This window comes from Oncorhynchus kisutch, linkage group LG17, assembly GCF_002021735.2.
Source record: "Oncorhynchus kisutch isolate 150728-3 linkage group LG17, Okis_V2, whole genome shotgun sequence".
Lineage (NCBI taxonomy): Eukaryota > Metazoa > Chordata > Actinopteri > Salmoniformes > Salmonidae > Oncorhynchus > Oncorhynchus kisutch.
Window position 1 is genome coordinate 81,267,164 of NC_034190.2, and position 24,265 is coordinate 81,291,428.

Consider the following 24,265-nt stretch of genomic DNA (forward strand, 5'->3'; position numbering starts at 1 on the left):
TTGTGGTCTGGTATTTTCGACCAAGTAGACTTTTTTTAAATGTATTTTTATATCCCGCTCCAGTAGGTGGCAGTGTGTGCAGATGTAGGCTGTAGAATGTTTGCGGAAGTGCCACATTGTTTCCACGAGTTAAGCAAGCATAGCCAGATATTTTTAAGCAAATTATATCTGGTCTAGCAGGAGAATCTTATTTGGTTGAATAAAACGGTTAATTCTGTCTATCCATGTTAACTAGACACCTGGTTGTTGAACACGTTGTGATATGTTAAATGGATGTAATTTAGCGGAAAGGAGTATGCATCTAGATATCTAAGGCGTTCGGCTCTGTATACTAGCTACGGTTACATTCCATTGCATTGGGGTATCCTTTTTAGCTAGATCTGACCAGGGGGAAATAAATATGCCAGATTTAGAGTTTTGTTCAAGTAGTGTCTGGTAACCAGTGGTGAGCCTTCAGGTCTCGCTGATAGCCTCAAAGCTTGGCACACTGTCACTGAACCACAGTGTCTACATGCAATCAGCGATGCCTGGATGAAACAGGCAGACACACAGGACCTCGGCCCACAAAGACAGTGGGCGGGAGGAGAGGTTTGAAGAAGATGTGTGATGTAGGTGACAAGGTCCAGACTGGGGCTCAGTTGAGAAACAGCTATCCTAAAAACTGAACCATAGGCATAGCCTGGTCCCACGTCTGTTTAAGCGGTCATTCTGACAACCACCGTGAGACAGTTGGTGACGAAAAAACTGATCTGGGACCACCAGGCTATTGAAGGGTGCCTATCCTAATGTGGGATACCTGTTACTGTAGCAGAATGACATGTTGATGTGTTGGTTAAAAGCACTGTCACAATGGTAGCTTACATGGTACACTAGCCACTTTCACCCTGTCAGTAATCGGTCCACACTGCATCTAAGATGATACATATGATATTAAGTCATCACTCCACACACTCTAGGCCTAATGTCACCTTCCATGTTTTCAGTGAAGGGAGGAGGAGACAGGATGGTTATGTACCATATAGTCAGGAAACAGCTGACTGAGTCTAAAGCTCCAGAGAGGAGGCTGAGCTGGGACACCATGTAGTAGATCAGGTGAGGCAAGGGTGAAATGTTACTAAATAGTCAGAAAGAAATGTAATGTGTATGACATGTTTGATTGTCTGTTAGGTAGAAGAGAGTCATGTTACCTTTATTTCTTACATTTCTATCTGCAACTTTGTGAATGTTTTGCCTCAAAAGGCTGACCACACCAATGACTCAATGACTGCACCCCAGGTATCTGAAGCAGGAGCTACCAGAGGAATGGACTGTTGACCATCTGGCCGAGGGCTTCTCCTTGCATCGTGACATCTTCCTCAGAGTCCTCCGGAGCAAGTTCACCCCCACCCCAGAGAGGAAAGCGAAACAGGACTCCAGCGTGTGGGCCAGGCTGAGACAGCAGGCCATACCTGGAGGTGGGACAGGGTTGGCAACGGGCCCTACCTGGGGATGGAGGAACAGAGGGACAGGGTAGGCAGCAGGTCTTACCCGGGGGTGGAGGAACAGGGGGACAGGGTAGGCAGCAGGTCCTACCTGGGGATGGAGAAACAGGGGGACTGGGTAGGCAGCAGGTCTTACCCGGGGGTGGAGGAACAGGGGGACTGGGTAGGCAGCAGGCCCTACCTGGGGGTGGAGAAACAGGGTAGGAAGCAGGCCCTACCTGGGGGTGGAGGAACAGGGGGACTGGGTAGGCAGCAGGTCCTACCTGGGGGTGGAGAAACAGGGTAGGCAGCAGGTCCTTCCTGGGGGTGGAGGGACAGGGTAGACAACGGGCCCTACCTGGGGATGGAGGAACAGGGTAGGCAACAGGTCCAACCTGGGGGTGGAGGTGGGACAGGGTAGGCAGCAGCTGCCTGGCTCTGGACACAGCAGCAGTAGCACACCAGCCATGCCACCCAAAGGAAGTGGCACCGGTGCCTTGGTCCTCCTAACCAGCCAGAGACTGATACCCAAGGAGGGGAGGATTGCCCTAGACCCATGACTATTGGAAACAGCCCTGCTCCTCTGGCCTCACTACCCACCCTGCACAGCAGACGCACCTGAGGACAAAAATAACTCTAGGGAGGAGGAAGATGAGAAAGATCCAGAGGACAATGTGTCGGAGAAGGTTGAGGAGAAGGACAAGCAGATGGAGAGATGGGAACGATGTTATCAGAGGAAGAACCGGAGGAACTAATGCGGTCTACAAAGCCCTGGCCTGTGCTACAGAATGGAAAATAGTTATTTTCTTCTGAGGGAAACTTCCTGTACAGAATCTGAAGTTGAGATGTTTATATTTATGAAGATTTCTCTGTAATGCAGTAATATGCAACCTTTATTTAAAGATGACAGACTGATAATGTCACATTATTTACCATTCATCTGTTAAGGTTTGATTTTACATTCTTGTATCAAGTTGTTTTTCTGAACATTAACAAAATAAAATCTACTCTTATGCAATATATATATGAGCAGAAAACTTATCAAAGGAACAAGTTGATTTATTAGCCAATAACCCAAAGCAAAATCACCTCAAATATATTGAACTACACAGCAGATACAAAGATGTAACGATTCCAGAACTTTCTCACATTGCATTATAACTTTATACAGCTATTTTAAAATGTAATAAAGATGTCACCTTTCAAATCTCAATACATAAAACCTTCAGAACAAGTGTCTTCCTCGTGTTTTAGCAGCTACAGTATGTGTTGGCTTGGTTCTGCCAATTGAGATTTCGCTAATTCTTTCAATCCTGTGCAAATGTGGGTACAGTAATGTACAAACCAAACACCAAATATAGGTTGGATGAAACATTCCATTTGTCTGTTTCACAATGGACAAATAAAGCTGTATTGCATGATCAGGGAGTAAAATTAAATTGGGTTATGTTGTTCCCATTGCATTATGGGTAGAGGAGAAGTCTGAGGACTATTCTACAAAACAACAGGGTAGTTGGTATTGCAGGTCAACATGTAATGTCTTATTGGTTTGAATTCAAGAAATGGAATCATTAAAATGGCTCTTACATAGTTAGCCGATCTAGGGGTGTGTCCCCCCCCCAGGACAGACCCTCCTAGACAGACCCTACCCCTCTACTAGACAGACCCTACTAGGCAGACCCCTCCCCCTCCTAGACAGACCCCACAGGACAGACCCTACTAGACAGACCCCTCTATTAGAGAGACCCTACTAGACAGCCCTTACTAGACAGACCCTCCTCCTTCCTAGACAGACCCTCCCCCCTCCTAGACAGACCCCCCTCCCTTCTAGAAAGACTACTAGACAGACCCTACCCCCACTACTAGACAGAACCTCCTAGACAGACCCTCATAGACAGATCCTACCTCCCCTTCTAGAAAGACTCTATTGGACAGACCCTACCCCCTCTACTAGACAGACCCTACTAGACAGACCCCCCCCCCCACCCCCCACTGGACAGACCCTACCCCCTCTACTAGACAGACCCCCCCCCCCCACACACACACACACACACTGGACAGACCCTACCCCCTCTACTAGACACTTTTGTGTATGTGACCAATAAAATGTGATTTGATTTGTATAACCATCCACACAATAAGTTACATTACTGCACTCCGAATCAATCAGATCATTCTAAATAAATACCAGTTCACCATGTAAAGGGGCGTGGAAGACAAGAGAAGAGAGAGGAAGAGGAAAGGATGGCGCAACAAATGTTTTAAAACGGCAAACTATTGAGAGAGAGAGATCATGTGACTCCACAGTATTTAAAGTAGCCTAGTTCAAATGGGAAGCTATCATCAGTGCCTTGTTTCTCCAACATTCAAGCCTACAAGAAGTGTTAATTTAGCTTCTACTCTGTACATGTATTATTCTAAAAACAATTGTATCTGACTATAGTATTAGGAACAAATGGAAACCGCCTGTCAGGTGTATACTCCCAGTTAGAAGGACCCTAGTCTCCCAAGGCTATCGTTCCAAATGGGTTTCTGAGGCTAGAATGACCCTAGTCTCCCAAGGCCATCGTTCCAAATGGGTTTCTGAGGCTAGAATGACCCTAGTCTCCCAAGGCCATCGTTCCAAATGGGTTTCTGAGGCTAGAATGACCCTAGTCTCCCAAGGCCATCGTTCCAAATGGGTTTCCGAGGCTAGAATGACCCTAGTCTCCCAAGGCCATCATTCCAAATGGGCTTCCGAGGCTAGAATGACCCTAGTCTCCCAAGGCCATCATTCCAAATGGGCTTCCGAGGCTAGAATGACCCTAGTCTCCCAAGGCCATTGTTCCAAATGGGCTCCCGAGGCTAGAATGACCCTAGTCTAGGTGAAACTTAAGTCAATGACATTTTTCAGGTAATGTGGTGACCACAATAAAATGTGTAATTCAGTAATATTAGCTCATCATATTAAGATACGAGTGTACAGTACATACAGACAAGAGGTTTGTTCTACACACTGAAAACAGACACGCCAGTGGCAAAACTGCTAGACATCCATACAACGTTGTTAAGTTTATAAAACAATTTATTCTAACAAAAATGGCTTCGTCAAAGATGTCCAGATCTATGTGACAGTTATTACATTTCTAAAAACAAAATGTGGCCTTAGCGCCTGTGTTTACGTTCGATTGATTCCTATAGTCCTTCCTTCACATTGGGGTCTACTTTCACTTGTGTAGGATTAGCTCAACATATTAAACATAATTTGTGTAGAGAAATGAGGAGGCATGAGGTGAATAGCTTTTTGTATACTACATTTCCCCCCCTCTGACTCAAACTAAACAGAGGTTTTTTTCACTGCTTCTGGCAGTCACAACTGCATACACTGTTTAGATAGAATAAGTCTATTGTTCTAATATAGACAAATCATAACTTGAGTTAAAAAAAAAAAACGATGCATGATTTAGAAGGTGAATGTTTGAGTTAGGTACACAATTCTCATGTTAGGATGAATCCCTTTAGTTTAGAGGAGGAGGTTGAGTCCTGCTATGAAAGCTTAGCGTGTTGATACAGTGGATCTAAACATGTTATTGCTATCCAACTTTAAATGCTTATAAATATTTCCACTTGCATCTTATCATTTAGGCAAAATAGTTCAAAATAGTTAAGAATAGGGTGGCTTGGTAGAGTAATTTTACCAAGCCACAGTAACCAACTACAAACTATTTACCATAGTCCCAACCCTGAATCACATCAATGAAAAATGAAAGATCTTTATGTAAGTGCAGGGGAGGGGAAAAGGACATGTCTTCAATAGAAACGTATACGTAATATTTCCCAAGATCCCCAGTCCCAAGCAATGGGAGAGGCATGTATAACCCGTAATGTCATCATGGTGCTGTTTACAGTCACTTGTTTTGAAGAGTCTAGCTACAGTAGATATTAAGAGAAGCTCCCAAAGACCATAAAACAGCTTCTAAAACAACGGTTCCATGATTCCAGATTCACCAGCATTCCAGAACCATCACACCATTCCATCCCAACAGAAAAGGAACTTGGAGACTAAATTGTTTTTTTAAAATCAACCATAACGATTGGACCTCTGCTCTCCTGCTGAATTCTGGCTGTGTTTCACTCAGATCACAAAGCCTCATTGGATACCTCACTGATGAGAGCTGTACTGGAACAACTCTCCGCCAGGCGCTGGAAGGTCAGGGGTTAGAGGTCAAGGGTCATGGTGGAGGGAGGGAAGGAGGAAGTAGCAGGAGGCGAAGAAGAGAGCAGCAGCAGCGAGCCTCTGGTTGTACAGAGAGAAGAAACGTGTTCTTCGATGTAGAGCAGTGAGCCTCAGGACAGACAGGAGACTAGATTCCTCTTGTAGCTGCAGGAGTCTCTGGGTTGTAAAGGACAGACAGAAGACTAGATTCCTCTTGTAGCTGCAGGAGTCTCTGGGTTGTAAAAGGACAGACAGGAGACTAGATTCCTCTTGTAGCTGCAGGAGTCTCTGGGTTGTAAAGGACAGACAGAAGACTAGATTCCTCTTGTAGCTGCAGGAGTCTCTGGGTTGTAAAGGATAGACAGGAGACTAGATTCCTCTTGTAGCTGCAGGAGTCTCTGGGTTGTAAAGGACAGACAGAAGACTAGATTCCTCTTGTAGCTGCAGGATTCTCTGGGTTGTAAAGGACAGACAGGAGACGAGTAGGTCCTCTTGTAGCTGCAGGAATCTCTGGGTTGTAAAGGACAGACAGGAGACTAGATTCCTCTTGTAGCTGCAGGAGTCTCTGGGTTGTAAAGGACAGACAGGAGACGAGTAGGTCCTCTTGTAGCTGCAGGAGTCTCTGGGTTGTAAAGGACAGACAGGAGACTAGATTCCTCTTGTAGCTGCAGGAGTCTCTGGGTTGTAAAGGACAGACAGGAGACTAGATTCCTCTTGTAGCTGCAGGAGTCTCTGGGTTGTAAAGGACAGACAGGAGACGAGTAGGTCCTCTTGTAGCTGCAGGAGTCTCTGGGTTGTAAAGGACAGACAGGAGACGAGTAGGTCCTCTTGGGAGCTGCAGGAGTCTCTGGGTTGTAAAGGACAGACAGAAGACGAGTAGGTCCTCTTGTAGCTGCAGGAGTCTCTGGGTTGTAAAGGACAGCCAGGAGACTAGATTCCTCTTGTAGCTGCAGGAGTCTCTGGGTTGTAAAGGACAGACAGGAGACGAGTAGGTCCTCTTGGGAGCTGCATGTTCAACCTGTTACTCCAGAAGATCCTACAGAAGCACAGAGAACAAAAACATTTCTATGAAAGTGGACTTTTCACAGAAAGGACTAGAGAAAACACTGAGGCAATGGAGAGACGGCCATTCCCATACCCAAGTATTGACCTATATTGGATCTGTTCAGTACGTGCTAAGGACACACAAATAACCAAACAAAAAGGACGTGTAAGTGTTTTTATGGTAACATTACCTCGTCTGAATCGTCGTGGAAGTCGGCCATGTTTCTGGCCTGAGTGTGGTTGCTGTCTAGGGGTTCGTCTAGTCCCTGGGCCTCAGCATGCTGCTGTAGGACAGAGTAGCTGTGTACCAGGAACCTGGGGGAGCCAATCAAAACACAGATACACTGAGCCCCTTAAACCCCTTTCACATGATTGTTGTGCCAGAAACTAGGGTGCATGAGTAACCGGCTTAGTATAGCTTGGCTTGGGTCAGTATAGCTTGGCTCGGATCATTAGAAGCTCTCTACAGCTCTCCCCTAAACTACTGATCAGCCTCTTTGCTCTCTGCACTTCTTTGTGGATGTAGTGCCTTTGGGAAGTATTCAGGCCACTCAAGGACCTTCAGAGACTTGTTCCGAAGCCACTCCTGCATTGTTTTGGCTGTGTGCTTAGGGTCGTTGTCCTGTTGGAAGGTGAACCTTCACCCCAGACTGAGGTCTTGAGCGCTCTGGAGCAGGTTTTCATCAAGGATCTCTCTGTACTTTGCTCCATTCATCTTTGTCTCGATTCTGACTAGTCTCCCAGTCCATGCCACTGAAAAACATCCCCACAGCATGATGTTGCCACCACCATGCTTCACCGTAGGGATGGTGCCAGTTTTCCTCCAGATGTGACGCTTGGCATTCAGGCCACAGAGTTCCATCTTGCTTTCATCAAACCAGATAATCTGGTTTCTCATGGTATGAGTCCTTTAGGTGTCTTTTGGCAAATTCCAAGCGGGCTGTCATGTGCCTTTTACTGAGGAGTGGCTTCCGCCTGATTGGTGGAGTGCTGCAGAGACGGATGTCCTTCTGGAAGTTTCTCCCATCTCCACAGAGGAAATCTAGAGCTCTGTCAGAGTAACTATCGGGTTCTTGGTCACCTCCCTGACCAAGGCCCTTCTCCCCCGATTGCTCAGTTTCGCCGGGAGGCCAGCTCTAGGAAGAGTCTGTGGTTCCAAACTTCTTCCATTTAGGAATGATGGAGGCCACTGTGTTCTTGGGGAACTTCAATGCTGCAGAAATGTGTTGGTAATGTGTTCCTCGGATGTATTGCCTCGATACAATCCTGTCTCGGAGCTCTACGGACAATTCCTTCGAACCTCATGACCTGGTTTTTGCTCTGACATGCACTGTCAACTGTTGGACCTTATATAGACAGGTGTGTGCCTTTCCAAATCATGTCCAATCAATTGAATTTACCACAGGTGGACTCCAATCAAGTTGTAGAAACATCAAGGATGATCAATGGAAACAGGATGCACCTGAGCTCAATTTCGAGTCTCGTAGCAAAGGGTCTGAATACTATTGTAAATAAGGTATTATTATTATTAGTTATACAATACAAAAAAATACAAAACAAACTTTTCACTTTGTCATTATGTGGTTTTGTGTGTAGATTGATGAGGATTTTATTTATTTAATCCATTTTAGAATAAGGCTGTAACGTAACTAAATGTGGAAAAAGTCAAGCGGTCTGAATTCTTTCCAAATGTATACCTGGCTATTACTGGACATACAGTACTAAAACAACATAATGAATCATAGAAACAGCTCTACCGTCCTGATCTAAAACAACATAATGAATCATAGAAACAGCTCTACCGTCCTGATCTAAAACAACATAATGAATCATAGAAACAGCTCTACCGTCCTGATCTAAAACAACATAATGAATCATAGAAACAGCTCTACCGTCCTGATCTAAAACATAATGAATCATAGAAACAGCTCTACTGTCCTGATCTAAAACATAATGAATCATAGAAACAGCTCTACTGTCCTGATCTAAAACAACATAATGAATCAGAAAAACAGCTCTACTGTCCTGATCTGAAACATAATGAATCATAGAAACAGCTCTACTGTCCTGATCTAAAACAACATAATGAATCAGAAAAACAGCTCTACTGTCCTGATCTAAAACAACATAATGAATCAGAAAAACAGCTCTACTGACCTGATCTAAAACATAATGAATCATAGAAACAGCTCTAGTGTCCTGATCTAAAACAACATAATGAATCATAAAAACAGCTCTACTGTCCTGATCTGAAACATAATGAATCATAGAAACAGCTCTACTGTCCTGATCTAAAACATAATGAATCATAGAAACAGCTCTACCGTCCTGATCTGAAACATAATGAATCATAGAAACAGCTCTACTGTCCTGATCTAAAACAACATAATGAATCATAGAAACAGCTCTACTGTCCTGATCTGAAACATAATGAATCAGAAAAACAGCTCTACTGTCCTGATCTGAAACATAATGAATCATAGAAACAGCTCTACTGACCTGATCTAAAACAACATAATGAATCATAAAAACAGCTCTACTGTCCTGATCTAAAACAACATAATGAATCAGAAAAACAGCTCTACTGTCCTGATCTAAAACATAATGAATCAGAAAAACAGCTCTACTGACCTGATCTGAAACATAATGAATCATAGAAACAGCTCTACTGTCCTGATCTAAAACAACATAATGAATCATAAAAACAGCTCTACTGTCCTGATCTGAAACATAATGAATCATAAAAACAGCTCTACTGTCCTGATCTGAAACATAATGAATCATAGAAACAGCTCTGACCTGATCTAAAACAACATAATGAATCATAGAAACAGCTCTACTGTCCTGATCTGAAACATAATGAATCATAGAAACAGCTCTACTGTCCTGATCTAAAACAACATAATGAATCATAAAAACAGCTCTACTGACCTGATCTAAAACATAATGAATCATAAAAACAGCTCTACTGACCTGATCTAAAACATAATGAATCATAGAAACAGCTCTACTGTCCTGATCTAAAACAACATAATGAATCATAAAAACAGCTCTACTGTCCTGATCTGAAACATAATGAATCATAGAAACAGCTCTACTGACCTGATCTAAAACAACATAATGAATCATAGAAACAGCTCTACTGTCCTGATCTAAAACATAATGAATCATAGAAACAGCTCTACTGTCCTGATCTAAAACAACATAATGAATCAGAAAAACAGCTCTACTGTCCTGATCTGAAACATAATGAATCATAGAAACAGCTCTACTGTCCTGATCTAAAACAACATAATGAATCATAAAAACAGCTCTACTGACCTGATCTGAAACATAATGAATCAGAAAAACAGCTCTACTGTCCTGATCTAAAACAACATAATGAATCAGAAAAACAGCTCTACTGTCCTGATCTAAAACAACATAATGAATCAGAAAAACAGCTCTACTGTCCTGATCTAAAACAACATAATGAATCAGAAAAACAGCTCTACTGTCCTGATCTAAAACAACATAATGAATCAGAAAAACAGCTCTACTGACCTGATCTGAAACATAATGAATCAGAAAAACAGCTCTACTGTCCTGATCTGAAACATAATGAATCATAGAAACAGCTCTACTGACCTGATCTAAAACAACATAATGAATCATAGAAACAGCTCTACTGTCCTGATCTAAAACAACATAATGAATCATAGAAACAGCTCTACTGTCCTGATCTGAAACATAATGAATCAGAAAAACAGCTCTACTGTCCTGATCTAAAACAACATAATGAATCAGAAAAACAGCTCTACTGTCCTGATCTGAAACATAATGAATCATAGAAACAGCTCTACTGACCTGATCTAAAACAACATAATGAATCAGAAAAACAGCTCTACTGTCCTGATCTAAAACAACATAATGAATCAGAAAAACAGCTCTACTGACCTGATCTGAAACATAATGAATCAGAAAAACAGCTCTACTGTCCTGATCTGAAACATAATGAATCATAGAAACAGCTCTACTGACCTGATCTAAAACAACATAATGAATCATAGAAACAGCTCTACTGTCCTGATCTAAAACAACATAATGAATCATAGAAACAGCTCTACTGTCCTGATCTAAAACAACATAATGAATCAGAAAAACAGCTCTACTGACCTGATCTAAAACATAATGAATCATAGAAACAGCTCTACTGACCTGATCTGAAACATAATGAATCATAGAAACAGCTCTACTGTCCTGATCTAAAACAACATAATGAATCATAAAAACAGCTCTACTGACCTGATCTAAAACATAATGAATCATAAAAAACAGCTCTACTGACCTGATCTAAAACATAATGAATCATAAAAACAGCTCTACTGACCTGCCACCGCAGACATACTTCTTGACGATGAGGACCCCAGCTATGATTGCGAGCAGCACAATGATTAAAACAGTCACTATGATGGGTGCAGAGCTGGACAGATGGCCGTCCATCTGTAGGAGCGGAGAGATACAGAGAGAGATAGAGAGAGTAGAGTAAGACTTACAGCAAATAAGAAAGTCATGTTAACATTACTACTGACAGTGGTGCAGCATCACCTCCATAGTCATGTTGCAGTGGTCAATTATTACATAACAGGACCAATGACATCCATTGGTAGTCTGGGGAGTTTTGACTCCACCCCCAGCAGGCTAAACTGGTTGATAGAATGTCATTATGACCCAATTCAACTGGATCTAATTGACTGCTTTTCTGCTAGGAGTCAAAACTCACCAGATTACCAATGGATTATGGTCCATCGTAGACCAGGACCAATGAGATTCGCTGACATATATTTATACTAACCAGTAGTTCCTGAGGTCCCAGCAGATCACTGACACACCTCTTACTGAGGTCGATCTCTTTTCTCTCCGGCTGTGTTCCTCCCTCACACTTATCCCCGGGGATCTTCCTATAGCTGTGGACCATGAGGACATGCTTAGTGGTCAGTCGTGTATCTTAATCTTGTTTATTGTTTACTCCATGTGTAACTCTGTGTTGCTGTCTGTTCACACTGCTTTGCTTTATCTTGGCCAGGTCGCAGTTGTAAATGAGAACTTGTTCTCAACTGGCCTACCTGGTTAAATAAAGGTGTTCTCAACTGGCCTACCTGGTTAAATAAAGGTGTTCTCAACTAGCCTACCTGGTTAAATAAAGGTGTTCTCAACTGGCCTACCTGGTTAAATAAAGGTGTTCTCAACTGGCCTACCTGGTTAAATAAAGGTGTTCTCAACTGGCCTACCTGGTTAAATAAAGGTGTTCTCAACTAGCCTACCTGGTTAAATAAAGGTGTTCAACTGGCCTACCTGGTTAAATAAAGGTGTTCTCAACTGGCCTACCTGGTTAAATAAAGGTGTTCTCAACTGGCCTACCTGGTTAAATAAAGGTGCTCTCAACTGGCCTACCTGGTTAAATAAAGGTGTTCTCAACTGGCCTACCTGGTTAAATAAAGGTGTTCTCAACTAGCCTACCTGGTTAAATAAAGGTGAAAAAAAAAAAAAAAAAAAATGGAGGTGGTTTGGTGAGCCACACTTGTGTGATGAGTAGCTTTGTCTGAGACTTGGAAGGCTTGTGTTAGCATCCCCAAGCTAATGCCTAGGCTTTCACTCATTGGGCTAACACGTTCTCGTTATGCACAGGAGACCCAGGTTGGAACACAGAGACTAAAGCCTTACCCTCTGGTCTGCAGCAGCTCCTCCTTGCCTTGCAGACAGAACTCCAGAAGGTGGCCCTTCAGGTCCGGCTGCTCCACACACTCAGAGCTGTTCTCTTTACGATAGTACCCAAAGTCACTAAAGGTGGGGCAGCGTGGAGCAGGTTAAACAAGGACAGACCGGATGAGACCGGGACATAGACAAACAGGATGGGAGAGACAGAGCGGGAGGGAGGGATAGACCGGGACGGACAGGGACAGACAACATTGTGAATTGTTTTGTATGTTTCTGATGTGCTGACCTGAACAAAATAAATTAAGCTAGTCTAGTTGAATCTAGTCTAGTTGAATCTATTCTAGTCTAGTTGAATCTATTCTAATCTAGTCTAGTTGAATCTATTCTAATCTAGTCTAGTTGAATCTAGTCTAGTTGAATCTATTCTAATCTAGTTGAATCTAGTCTAGTTGAATCTAGTCTAATCTAGTCTAGTTGAATCTATTCTAGTTGAATCTAGTCTAGTTGAATCTATTCTAATCTAGTCTAGTTGAATCTATTCTAATCTAGTCTAGTTGAATCTATTCTAGTTGAATCTATTCTATTCTAATCTAGTCTAGTTGAATCTAATCTAGTCTAGTTGGATATATTCTATTCTAGTCTAATCTATTCTCCTTTACAATACACAACTGCAATATGCCCATGGATTTACAGTTTACAAAACAACAGTTGGAAGTAATTGAACCACTGACCACAGAAAGTCATCCAGGGTGCAGAGGCAGGGGGTGGGTTGCTTGTTGACCTCATAGTCCCGTCCGTTCCAGCAGACCGAGGCCTTCCTTAGACGCAGTAACTTCTCCTTGTAACCCAGCATACAGCCGTCGTTAGGGTCGCTGATGTCATCAGAGTGTGCCAGCCACTGCACGTAGTCCTGGTCCTCACCTGAGAAACAGACATGAGGATTTTGCTCAGCGGGCCGACACAGTTCTTTGAGGTGTGAAAGACAACCAGGTTTGAACCCCAGTCAGTCCCATCTATATTACATCAGTTTCCTTTAGACTGGTTACGCGGATGTGTAACCAGGCCAATACAGTGCAGGTCAGGTTGGCTAAGTAGTGTGAAGTGTTTAATTGTATCTCCTGGTACTCACAGGTTCTAGTGAGCAGCTCTCGGAAGTCAACGGTGACAGATACCCAGTACTGACTGAGCAGAGAGTCTCTGTAGCCCCAGACACTGACGTTCATAGACCTCGCCCCCGGCTCCACCGCTAGCCCTGTGAAGTGGATGGGATCGCTGGTGAACTGGTGAACGTGCCAGCACTGGCCCTCGTCTGTGGAAAACCTGACAGGAAAGAACACATTACCCTACGTCAGAACATTTGCCACGGGGTGTGTTAAATCGTAACGTGGTTTTCTATGGAAGCCCTAGCAGATGTTTCAGTTCTTTCTCTCTTTCTTTAGGTTTTTTTGAGGCCTCTGCATTCTAGCCTGGATGCCAGTATTGTCTTACAGCAGAATAGCCTGAGACTGGGATCCAGGCTACCTGCATCGCCTCGCCCTCTGAAATGACTCCCTGGCCTATTCCCTATATACTACACTACTTAGAACATAACCTTCTTTTTCATATATAGTACACTACTTAGAACAGAACCCTTCTTTTTCCTATATAGTACACTACTTAGAACACATAGCCCTTATTTTTCCTATATAGTACACTACTTAGAACACATAGCCCTTATTTTTCCTATATAGTACACTACTTAGAACAGAACCCTTCTTTTTCCTATATAGTACACTACTTAGAACAGAACCCTTCTTTTTCCTATATAGTACACTACTTAGAACACATAGCCCTTATTTTTCCTATATAGTACACTACTTAGAACACATAGCCCTTATTGTTCCTATAAAGTACACTACTTAGAACAGAGCCCTTCTTATGGACACACAGACGTACTTGATGTCTTTGATGAGCTGAGCAGAGTGCTCCACGGCCACCAGGAGTCCACCAGAGTCCAGGATGGCATAGTGGTGAGGTCCCTCCAGGGCCTGTAGCCAGGTGTAACCGCCATCATCTGACACGAATACGTCAGGCTTCATCACAGAGATGACATCGCCCACACTCCCTGAGAGGTTAGGGGGTCAGAGGTCAAGTAAAATAGACAGCAAGGTGTAGGTCGTCTATGCCCATGAGGCATTTACAAGTTATATTCTTCAAGAATCAATGGCTATACAGTACATCATATTTTTACGTTACATTTTTTGTACCAAAAATTGATGAACCAATCCCAGACTGACCCTTTAATTATATTCAAATATATTCATTATATGGTAAACCTTCAGCACCATTTGACCTGGAAGGAAAAACTCCCAACCATACCCATGACACATCCATAGCACACAACGTGGCATATAGTGGCGTGATATAGATTACATTTTGCATGTCAACATTTGCATATCGGGTGTGGTCCATCAATGTAAAGACACAGGCGTGTGTGTGTGTGTGTGTGTGTCTATTGCAGCACTCAAGCGTCATCTTGTCTATGTAATGTCTCCTCAACACCTTCCAGACCAGAGGAGAACTCCCACCATTTAGGTGTGTTCCTTTTATCTCTGACACCGTCTAATGTAAGAAAGGGTTAGTTTTGTGGAATTTAGATGTATCTGATGTGATGAATAAGATGGAGTTCATTTGATAACATATAATTTAGTTAATACGATAACGTATAATTTTGTGCTGCTAATATCGATTGATTTCCTGAATTGACTGAGTAGAAATAGAATTTACTCTTGATATCCTTTGATTGATTCATGTTTTACCGTGGCATTGCAACAGGACCAATGCTAATAACAACTCTTTGTCACTGTCGAAGCGTATTGAAGCCCACAACACATTAACATCTCAGAGACAAACAGAACTTTCAGTTAGCTGACTTTTATGCACAACGGATTTTCATCAACACTTTCACTTCCTGTGAAATCAATCTCATCCTGAGTGTCCCCCACCAATGGCTACTTCCTGTGGCTGATAGTGACCGGAGCGAGTTCTTCTTCTCTCAAGCTGGCCGTGTGTCCGACGTCCTCTTCTACCCGTCTTCCGTTTTCTTCCGTTTTCAGCATACCACATCAAAACAACTGCAGTCTCAAGTCTAGCAGCGTTTGGTATGGGTCTCTTGTTCACTGGTCGACCCCTGTTCCAGTGCTGCATCTGCGTGGAGCACAAACCCCTGACACAGCTAGGGTGAGCTGTTGTGGCGTTGCCTGGCTGATAGTTCTGGGGGTCGGTTTGTTCGGTGTGCTTCTGATTGGAATGTCTACATTCAACTATGCTGACGTCTGTGATGTTCTGCTGCCTCTCAGTTCTCAGGGTTCTGAAACAACCTGGGCCCGGGGGGAATGGGACAGGGAGGGGACAAATAACATGAAGATGGGGACGTTCAAGATCATTTCGATTATCCTGGTGAATATTTTGGTGAATTACCTCCCTGTGATTTTAAATTATGTCTGTGTCCGTCGTCCTCAACCATGTTGAAGCGCAGTACTCACATTCCATTGGCTTGTCCATCAATGTAATCACAGGGTTTGTGCAACCCCTGCTCTGCCTCCACAGGGCAGAGCAGATCTCTACAAAGACTCAGCCCTGCCACTTCCACGCTGCCAGATCGTAACCTCTGCTCAGTCAGTTTGCGGTTCAAAATGTTTGTTCCTGCATAGAGCTTGTTATCCTGTTGTGCCAGTTCTTCCCCTAGCCTGACACTGCTTTTCTCTTCGCTACAGTTCCATCCGCTCTGACTCTGGTCCCTGTCTCCAGTCCCTTGTCTCATCAGTCCTGCTTCCCTGCTTCCTTTGATTCCGTTCTTGACCTGCCCCTACTCCCCTTGCCTCAGTTACTGGTTCCCTGCTACCCACCCGAGTTTCCCCTGGCCTGCACCCATCTCCCCCCCCTGCTTTTCAATAAATACCTTAGTTACCTTATCCCTGTCTCCTAGTCTGAGTCTGCACTTGGATTAACCTGCTCCGCCCCGCCTAACAGTAAGATCTGGCCACAGATAGGAACCCAGCAGACTTAGATCCTCTCCACCAAACCCTCGCCGGCCAAGGCGCCCCGTTTGAGCAACATGACCAAGCCCTGAAAACCCTTCTGGAGCACGTCAAGGAGTTTTCACTGAGCTTTTCTGACCTGCAGAGCAACAGCCCTACTCTTACGCTAGCGAACGGGCCAAGATTTCCTTCCGGATTGGATGCCTCTGTGGAGCAGTGCTTTCCTGGGCCACGGTGTTATGGTAGAAACAGTCCCCCTTTTGCTTTCCACCTCCAGCTTCACAGAGGAGATGAAGAGTCTTTGACCACCCTGTCTGCAATAAGGATGCCGCTAAACAACTTCTGTCCCTCCGTCAAGGCTCCCATAGTGTCATGGGAGCATGTTTCACACCCTCACTGCTGAGAGCGGCTGGAATGAGGTCCGCCCTTCAGGGAGCATTCCAGAATGCTCTCACTGAGACTATCAAGGACGAGTAGGTGTCCAGGGATGAGCCTGATGGACTCTGAGCTCATCTCTCTCGCCATCCGCATCGACAACTGTCTCCGGGAGCGTCAGAGGGAGATGGCAAGTAAGGTTGCATGCCCCATAACATCTGCTTCCTTGCCTTGTTCTCCTTCTCTGACTGCCTCCCTTCCCAAGTCTCTTCCAGAACATGAACCCATGCAGCTCGGCCGGGCCTGTCTCTCTTCAGAAGAGATGCAGCGCCGAATCAGCACTAGGATCTGCCTATACTGTGGCCAGGTTGATCACTTTGTCTCTACTTGTTCCCTGCGTCCAGCAAAAGAGGTGGCTCAGCAGTTGTGGGGGATATACTGTTGAGCCAAATCGTCTTTTTGGTAAATAAAATGATGGGTCACTGTGGCCGTGCATAGACGGCTGAAAAATATCCCAGTGTGGGACAAGTAGTCACTCAATAGTTCTGCTTTTACCCCCCTCCATGGTGCCACGGTGTTCACCAGACTCGACCTCCGCAATGCCCATCACCTTGTCCGCATCAGAAAGGGGGACGAGTAGAAAACTGCGTTCAACACATAACTAGGCCACTGAATATTTGGTCATGCCTTTTGGTCTTACTAACATTCCTACTGTTTTCCAGAACCTAGTCAATGATGTGCTAAGGGATGTGATTGGACGCTTCGTTTTGGTCTATTTGAACAACATCCAGATTGTTTTTTAAGGATGATGAGGCTCACCAGCAATATGTTCTCCAATGGCTGTGGGAGAATAAGCTTTTTTGTTAAAGTTGAGAAATGTGAGTTCCATGCTTCCTGTGTCTTTTCTGGGTTATATTATTGCACAGGGACAGTTGCGTATGGACCCTGTGAAAGTCATGGCAGTCCGAGTGGCCTGAGACCCTCTAACCTGAAGCAGTTACAGAATCTCCAGGGGTTTATTTACAGATGTTTCATCCGCAACTACAGCCGTCTGGCAACACCTCTCACCTCCACTCCGTTCCACTGGACCCCTGAAGCAGAGGTGGCGTTCCTGGAACTTCCGCTCCTCACTCAGCCAGACCAAAAACTCCAGTTCATCGTGGAGGTGGACATCTCCGACACAAGGGTAGGTGCGGTTCTTTCTCAACATTCCCCCTCTGATCAGAAGCTCCACCCATGTGCATTCTTTTCCCGTAAACTTTCACCTGCAGAGAGAAATGTTGACATGGCATTCCCACTGACATCGTTTCCGACAGGGGACCCCAGTTTACATCAAAGGTATGGAGATCCTTCTGTTCAGCTCTTCGTATCAATGTCTGTCTTTCTTCTGGATATCACCCCCAGACCAACAGCCAGACCGAACTGCAAACCAGGAGATGGAGAGAGCCCTACGCTGCGTGACTTCTGGTAACCCTTCCTCCTAAAGCGCCCAGCTACCCTGGGTTGAATATGGTGTTTCCTCCGACACATTGGTGCGGCTGGCTTCGGGTTAAGTGGGTATTGTGTCAAGAAGCAGTGCAGTTGGGTTGTGTTTCGGAGGACGCACGGCTCTCGACCTTCGCCTCTCCCGAGTCCGTATGGGAGTTGCAGCGATGAGACAAGACTAACTACCAATTGGATACCACAACCGGGGTAAAATAAAGAGCGTCTGCTGAATGACTAAAAACACATTGGGTATGAGATTGTATTGCCCACACTCCCTGAGGGCGGGAGTCAGAGGCTATGGGTTAGGGGTCAGGAGATGGTCGAGCCTGGAACTCCGAGTGTTAACGCTTGATCAGACTCCGGCATGACGACCTGGCTTAATTTGCTTGACAGAGTCATGAACAGGTGAATGACTAAGGAGATGTGTGTGATTTACCGTGAGCCATGATGAGTCCTACAGCGTTTGGTTCACTGAGAGGCAGCATGGGGACGTTCAGCTTCATAGCCTCGCTGTAAGCTGCGTGGATGTGGAGACTGCACTTGTCAGGGTCTTTGGCTGTGGAGTCACACTTTGTGTTGGCAGGTTTCTGCAGGGGCACCCATTCCCCTCCCTGGTCGAAGGACACCACGGACTGCACCGAGCCATCTGGACAACAACACAACAAGAGACATTTACACCCCCCCAACAATATTTATTTGGACAGCGAAGCTTTTTTTAATGTATTATTTGTCTCTATACTCCAGCATTTTGGATTTTCGATCAAATATTTCATGAGGCGACAGTACAAAAATGAAAGCAATTGATGTGTCGTGTCCCTCCATTTGAATAAGCATTTGGACAAATTCACATAGTGTAAGAACAAGGATCTCACCCCCCCCAAAAAAAAATAATGCTATCCTCCCCTGTTAGTGGTAATACTGAGAGGTTAGCATGTCTTGGGGGTATGATCTCTACCCTTGTAACTTTCTCACTCATCATTATTCCCAATTATTTTCGCTAATCATGGTAGCATCCACATTAAAATGTGTTTAGAAACATATTTTAGTCTTATGTACAATAAAAGTGACTCCAAAATGACACAATATATTATTTACCATTCATTTCTATTGGGCGCACACATGTAGTCATTGTATGCTAGGAAAATGAGACCAAATACTAAACTTTTGACTACATTATAATACACACAAGTGAATTTGTCCATATACTTATTACATCTTCAAATGGGGGGACTAGATACATAAAGTGCTTTCATTTCTAAACAGTAAAACAAATATGCATGAAAATACCCTAAAATAAAAAGGTGACATTCTGTACTGTTGCCTCATATGAAACAAATGCCAAATACTAGCGTAAAGAGACTAAAAGTTGTAGCTTCACTGTCCATATAAATACTTGTTTCTTTATTTCACCTTTATTTAACCAGGTAGGTCAGTTGAGAACAAGTTCTCATTTACAACCTCTACCTGGCCAAGATAAAGCAAAGCAGTGTGACAAAAACAACAGAGTTACACATAAACAAACACACAGTCAATAACACAAAAGACAAGAAAGATATTTTTCTATTTATGTACAGTGTGTGGAAATATAGAAGAGTAGGGAGGTATGGCAATAAATAGGCCCTAGAGGCAAAAATAATTACAATTTAGCATTAATACTGGAGTGAGATGTGCAAATAGAGATACTGGGGTGCAAAAGAGCAAGAGGATAAGTAATAATATGGGGATGAGGTAGTTGGGTGTGCTATTTACAGATGGGCTACGTACAGGTAGAGTGATCGGTAAGCTGCTCAGACAGCTGATGCCTAAAGTTAGATGGAGTGTATATATAACCCAGTGTATATATGGGTCCACTGGTCTTCCTGAGCTGCTGTAGACATGCAGCTGATTTCACACTGAACAGCTAAGGAGAGTCATACTGGGCCTCATAACTGGCATATAATACACAGGAGTCTGAGAACACAGGAGTCTGAGAACACAGGAGTCTAAGTGCACAGGAGTCTGAGGACACAGGAGTCTGAGGACACAGGAGTCTGAGAACATAGGAGTCTGAGAACACAGGAGTCTGAGAACACAGGAGTCTGAGAACACAGGAGTCTGAGAACACAGGAGTCTAAGTGCTCTGAGTGTTGGAGCATTTAAAGCAGGTGTGTGTGTGTGTGTGTGTGTGTGTGTGTGTGTGTGTGTGTGTGTGTGTGTGTGTGTGTGTGTGTGTGTGTGTGTGTGTGTGTAGTCCCTACCCTCTGCCAGTATACTGGTGATGAAGACCCCTCGTAGAGAGGTAACGTTGGTGAAGTCAGTGTCTCCCCCTGTGGTGGTGTAGAGGTGACGCTCCAGAGACTTAGAGTACACCGTACCCCTGTCGTCTGACACGTAGATGGTGCCATAGCCTGTGTCTGGGGACATATAGGAGAGAGACAGTTCTATTACTGTATTAAGTGAAGGAGAGGAAGAGAGGAGGTGATGAGGAAAGGAAAGGAGGAACAGAGGATGGGAGGAGTAGAGTAGAAGAGGAAGGGAGATTTACTCTCTAAAACAGATGGATTATAATGGAGATTCTTTTAAATTTAGGGACAGGAAGAGGACAGAACATTGGTCCTGTTAGGGTCATATCCAACATGGTTAACTAGAGGGACAGGAAGAGGACAGAACATTGTTCCTGTTAGGGTCATATCCAACATGGTTAACTAGAGGGACAGGAAGAGGACAGAACATTGGTCCTATTGGGGTCATATCCAACATGGTTAACTAGAGGGACAGGAAGAGGACAGAACATTGGTCCTATTGGGGTCCAACACGGTTATTTAGTGAGACACTGTGTGGAAATACTTTAAGGTGAAAAGAAAGACCACAGTATGGGTATTGACTCACCTCCTGGTTCATCCACGTGCATGAACACCATATCCTCATTGGCTGCCAGGATGGAATAGAACTCCTCGTGGCCAACCGGAGGCAGCTGAGCCATGTTCCACTCATCCCCCTGGTTAGTCGACACATGGATCCTCCTCAGAGTGCCCTGGGGTAGGGTCGGAGAAAAACAGAGAGAGAGAAACAGAGAGAGAGAGAAACAGAGAGAGAGAGAAACAGAGAGAGAGAGAAACAGAGAGAGAGAGAAACAGAGAGAGAGAGAAACAGAGAGAGAGAGAAACCGAGAGAGTGAGAAACCGAGAGAGTGAGAAACCGAGAGAGTGAGAAGGGCCTTAGGCTTAGTGAACAAGCTTACATTCAAAGCAGGAACACAAACATTATGCAAACAAGTAGACCACACACACACACACTTCCTCATACTTACAGTTCCAGTCATAACAGAGGCAAACAGAAACTTTCCCCCCAGGCCGAAAGAGAAGATCTTAGTGGCAACAGTCTTGATGGTCTTCCCATAGTCCGTCGTCCTCCTCAAGTCCAGCATCCCTCTGTCATCTGAGAGGGAGAGACAGATGCTCTCCTTATCTATTCTTAAAGTTAGATGTCAACTTATTTATCTTGCAATCCAGAACCACATTAACTATTTATGACAGTCTCTCACAAGAGGCTATAGAGACTACAACGACTAGACTACAACGACTAGAGACTACAACGACTAGACTACAACATCTAGAGACTACAAAGACTAGAGAGACTACAACGACTAGAGACTACAATGACTAGAGACTACAACGACTAGAGACTACAATGACTAGAGACTACAATGACTAGAGACTACAATGACTAGACTACAACAACTAGAGAGACTACAACAACTAGAGACTACAACGACTAGACTACAGTGACTAGAGACTACAATGACTAGAGAGACTATTACGAATATAGAGACATTCTAGAATTTATTAGCTATTGAATGGATGTCGGTGTCACTTACTGCAGGATCCATTGAGGCTGGTGGTGAAGAATATGTTACTGTCCATCCCCCTGGAAACAGAGAAGACAAGCCGTCACCACACATTACTAGCCTTTGTAAACATTCATTTTAAAACGTAACTAGGCAAGTCAGTTAAGAACAAATTCTTATTTACAATGACGGCCTACCGGGGAACAGTGGGTTAACGTCCTTGTTCAGAATGACAGATTTTTTTTTTACCTTGTCCACTTGGGGATTCGATCCAGCAACCTTTCGGTTACTGGCCCAACGCTCTAACCATTAGGCTACCTGCCGCTTTACCCAAACAAGTTTAGTTGCTAGTACAACACCAAGATCACTGTTTTCAATGTATACTGGACTGATATAGTTTGGGACACACTGGTACAGCTGGAGATATGATGGAAGTTCAGACAGGCTGTAGAGACAAACAGCTGATCCTGTTGTCCTAAAAGGACCTTGGTGACTTGCGTTATCGTCGTGGTTACAGTTTAATCACACATTCCCTCCCACATACAGTACATACTGTACAGCCAAGCCCTTCTCAAATATCTACTTTTCTGTGTTTGTCTTCAGAAAGTCTTGTCATGACATAGTTAAGTTTGACCTATATTCCTGTGTTTCTATCAAGTTTAGGTCTTTAGGGACTGGGAGAAGAGGCTGGGTGGTGTGATATCGCTGTGTGTGTGTGTGTGTACTGTACACTACTTGTGACGCTCTGGGTGTCGCAGCGCTAGAAAGTGAACCAGCGAGGGTAAACAAACACTCAACAGCTACTACTGACGCCCTTTCATCACAATGCAGGCAGAACCAGGAAATACCTCGACAGAAAGATAGAGCTTGTGCGGGGTAGGGCTTGGCCCAGAGAACACATAGTCAAACACTAACATAATTGCAATTCCAGTTTACTGCCTGCTTTTACAGTGTGTGTTTTACGTGTGTGTTTTTAAAAAATTTTAATTTTACCTTTATTTAACCAGGCAAGTCAGTTAAGAACACATTCTTATTTTCAATGACGGCCTGGGAACAGTGGGTTAACTGCCTGTTCAGGGGCAGAACGACAGATTTGTACCATGTCAGCTCGGGGGTTTGAACTCGCAACCTTGTGGTGCCCTGATAACAGTCGGGGCAATATTGATGTTTATTTAGTATGTTTATTCAACATATTGCATCTAAAAACTAATCAGCTAGCTGATAGGATCTCTATGAATAGACCTATTAAATTACTAGAGGGACTAAACCCTCAAAGTTCCATAAATGGGTGAAAATGGCAGCCATCTTGGTCAGGGAGAAATCCAAAACCAGTCCAATTGGATTGAATGGCAGTAGAGGCATTGGTGATGCAATTCCTGCTTTTACTGATGCAGGACAATAAAAGTAAGGCATGTGATGTATCGCAAATTGTGTAATGGAATTATAGTCAAACTAGGATATTGTCATATATTTACAAATACAGTTTATACATTTTCTATATAAATAGCCTCTAAAAAATATATGTTAACAGACCATACATGTCTCAGATTGTGTTTTCTTGGAAAGCTGCACGTGCTATTATATGATACAATATCAGTACTTGTTGGATTTACAACTTTATACAAAATATATATATATATATATATATATTTGTTACAGTGAAATGTGTTGTTTTACAGGGTCAGCCATAGTAGTATGGCACCCCTGAAACAAATTAGGGTTAAGTGCCTTGCACAAGGGCACACCGACAGATCTTTCACCTTGTTGACTCGGGTTTTCAATCCAGCAACATTTCAGTTACTGGCCCAATGCTCGAACCTCCAGTCTACCTGACCATACTGGCTACCTGCCAGTCTAAATCCTGTCATAAACTGAGTCGAATGAGTTAGAATGGAATATTGGCAGTTAATTCGAAATATTTCTCTAGCTAACGTACATACAGTGCAGATATCTTAGCACAGCACTGGCAAAATGTGGTCGACCATCTCCCTGACCAATATATCTGACCTTTGAACCCTCATAAGAAGGTTCATATCAATTTTAGTATTCAAATTCTATGGGTTTATTCAACATCTACAACTAATCAGCTAGCTGCCCGAGGGAGCAGAAGTCAAGCTAATATAATTCCACCAAATCAACCACAGGGACTGAGCTATAGTTAAGA

The 24,265-nt window shown here is 43.8% G+C and overlaps 1 protein-coding gene and 1 long non-coding RNA gene across 2 annotated transcripts in view; one reads left to right on the plus strand and one right to left on the minus strand.

Moving 5' to 3' along the window:
- The first annotated feature begins 37 nt into the window (after positions 1 to 37).
- Positions 38 to 5,407, plus strand: LOC116354445 (uncharacterized). The gene is made up of 3 exons (XR_004203748.1): positions 38 to 608; positions 984 to 1,092; positions 1,276 to 5,407. It is a non-coding gene; the product is annotated as an uncharacterized LOC116354445 (long non-coding RNA).
- The window catches only part of LOC109884909 (sortilin), a 47,194-nt gene continuing 25,264 nt past the window's right edge, over positions 2,336 to 24,265 (minus strand). The window contains exons 7-19 of the mRNA XM_031794761.1: positions 22,132 to 22,181; positions 21,565 to 21,692; positions 21,144 to 21,288; positions 20,513 to 20,668; positions 18,712 to 18,921; positions 14,332 to 14,500; positions 13,526 to 13,716; positions 13,128 to 13,317; positions 12,403 to 12,519; positions 11,534 to 11,645; positions 11,069 to 11,181; positions 6,891 to 7,014; positions 2,336 to 6,691 (exon numbers count right to left, since the gene is read on the minus strand). Coding sequence (XP_031650621.1) covers positions 6,677 to 6,691; positions 6,891 to 7,014; positions 11,069 to 11,181; positions 11,534 to 11,645; positions 12,403 to 12,519; positions 13,128 to 13,317; positions 13,526 to 13,716; positions 14,332 to 14,500; positions 18,712 to 18,921; positions 20,513 to 20,668; positions 21,144 to 21,288; positions 21,565 to 21,692; positions 22,132 to 22,181 — 1,720 coding nt within the window. The 3' untranslated portion in view covers positions 2,336 to 6,676. The remainder of the gene's footprint in view (positions 6,692 to 6,890; positions 7,015 to 11,068; positions 11,182 to 11,533; positions 11,646 to 12,402; positions 12,520 to 13,127; positions 13,318 to 13,525; positions 13,717 to 14,331; positions 14,501 to 18,711; positions 18,922 to 20,512; positions 20,669 to 21,143; positions 21,289 to 21,564; positions 21,693 to 22,131; positions 22,182 to 24,265) is intronic.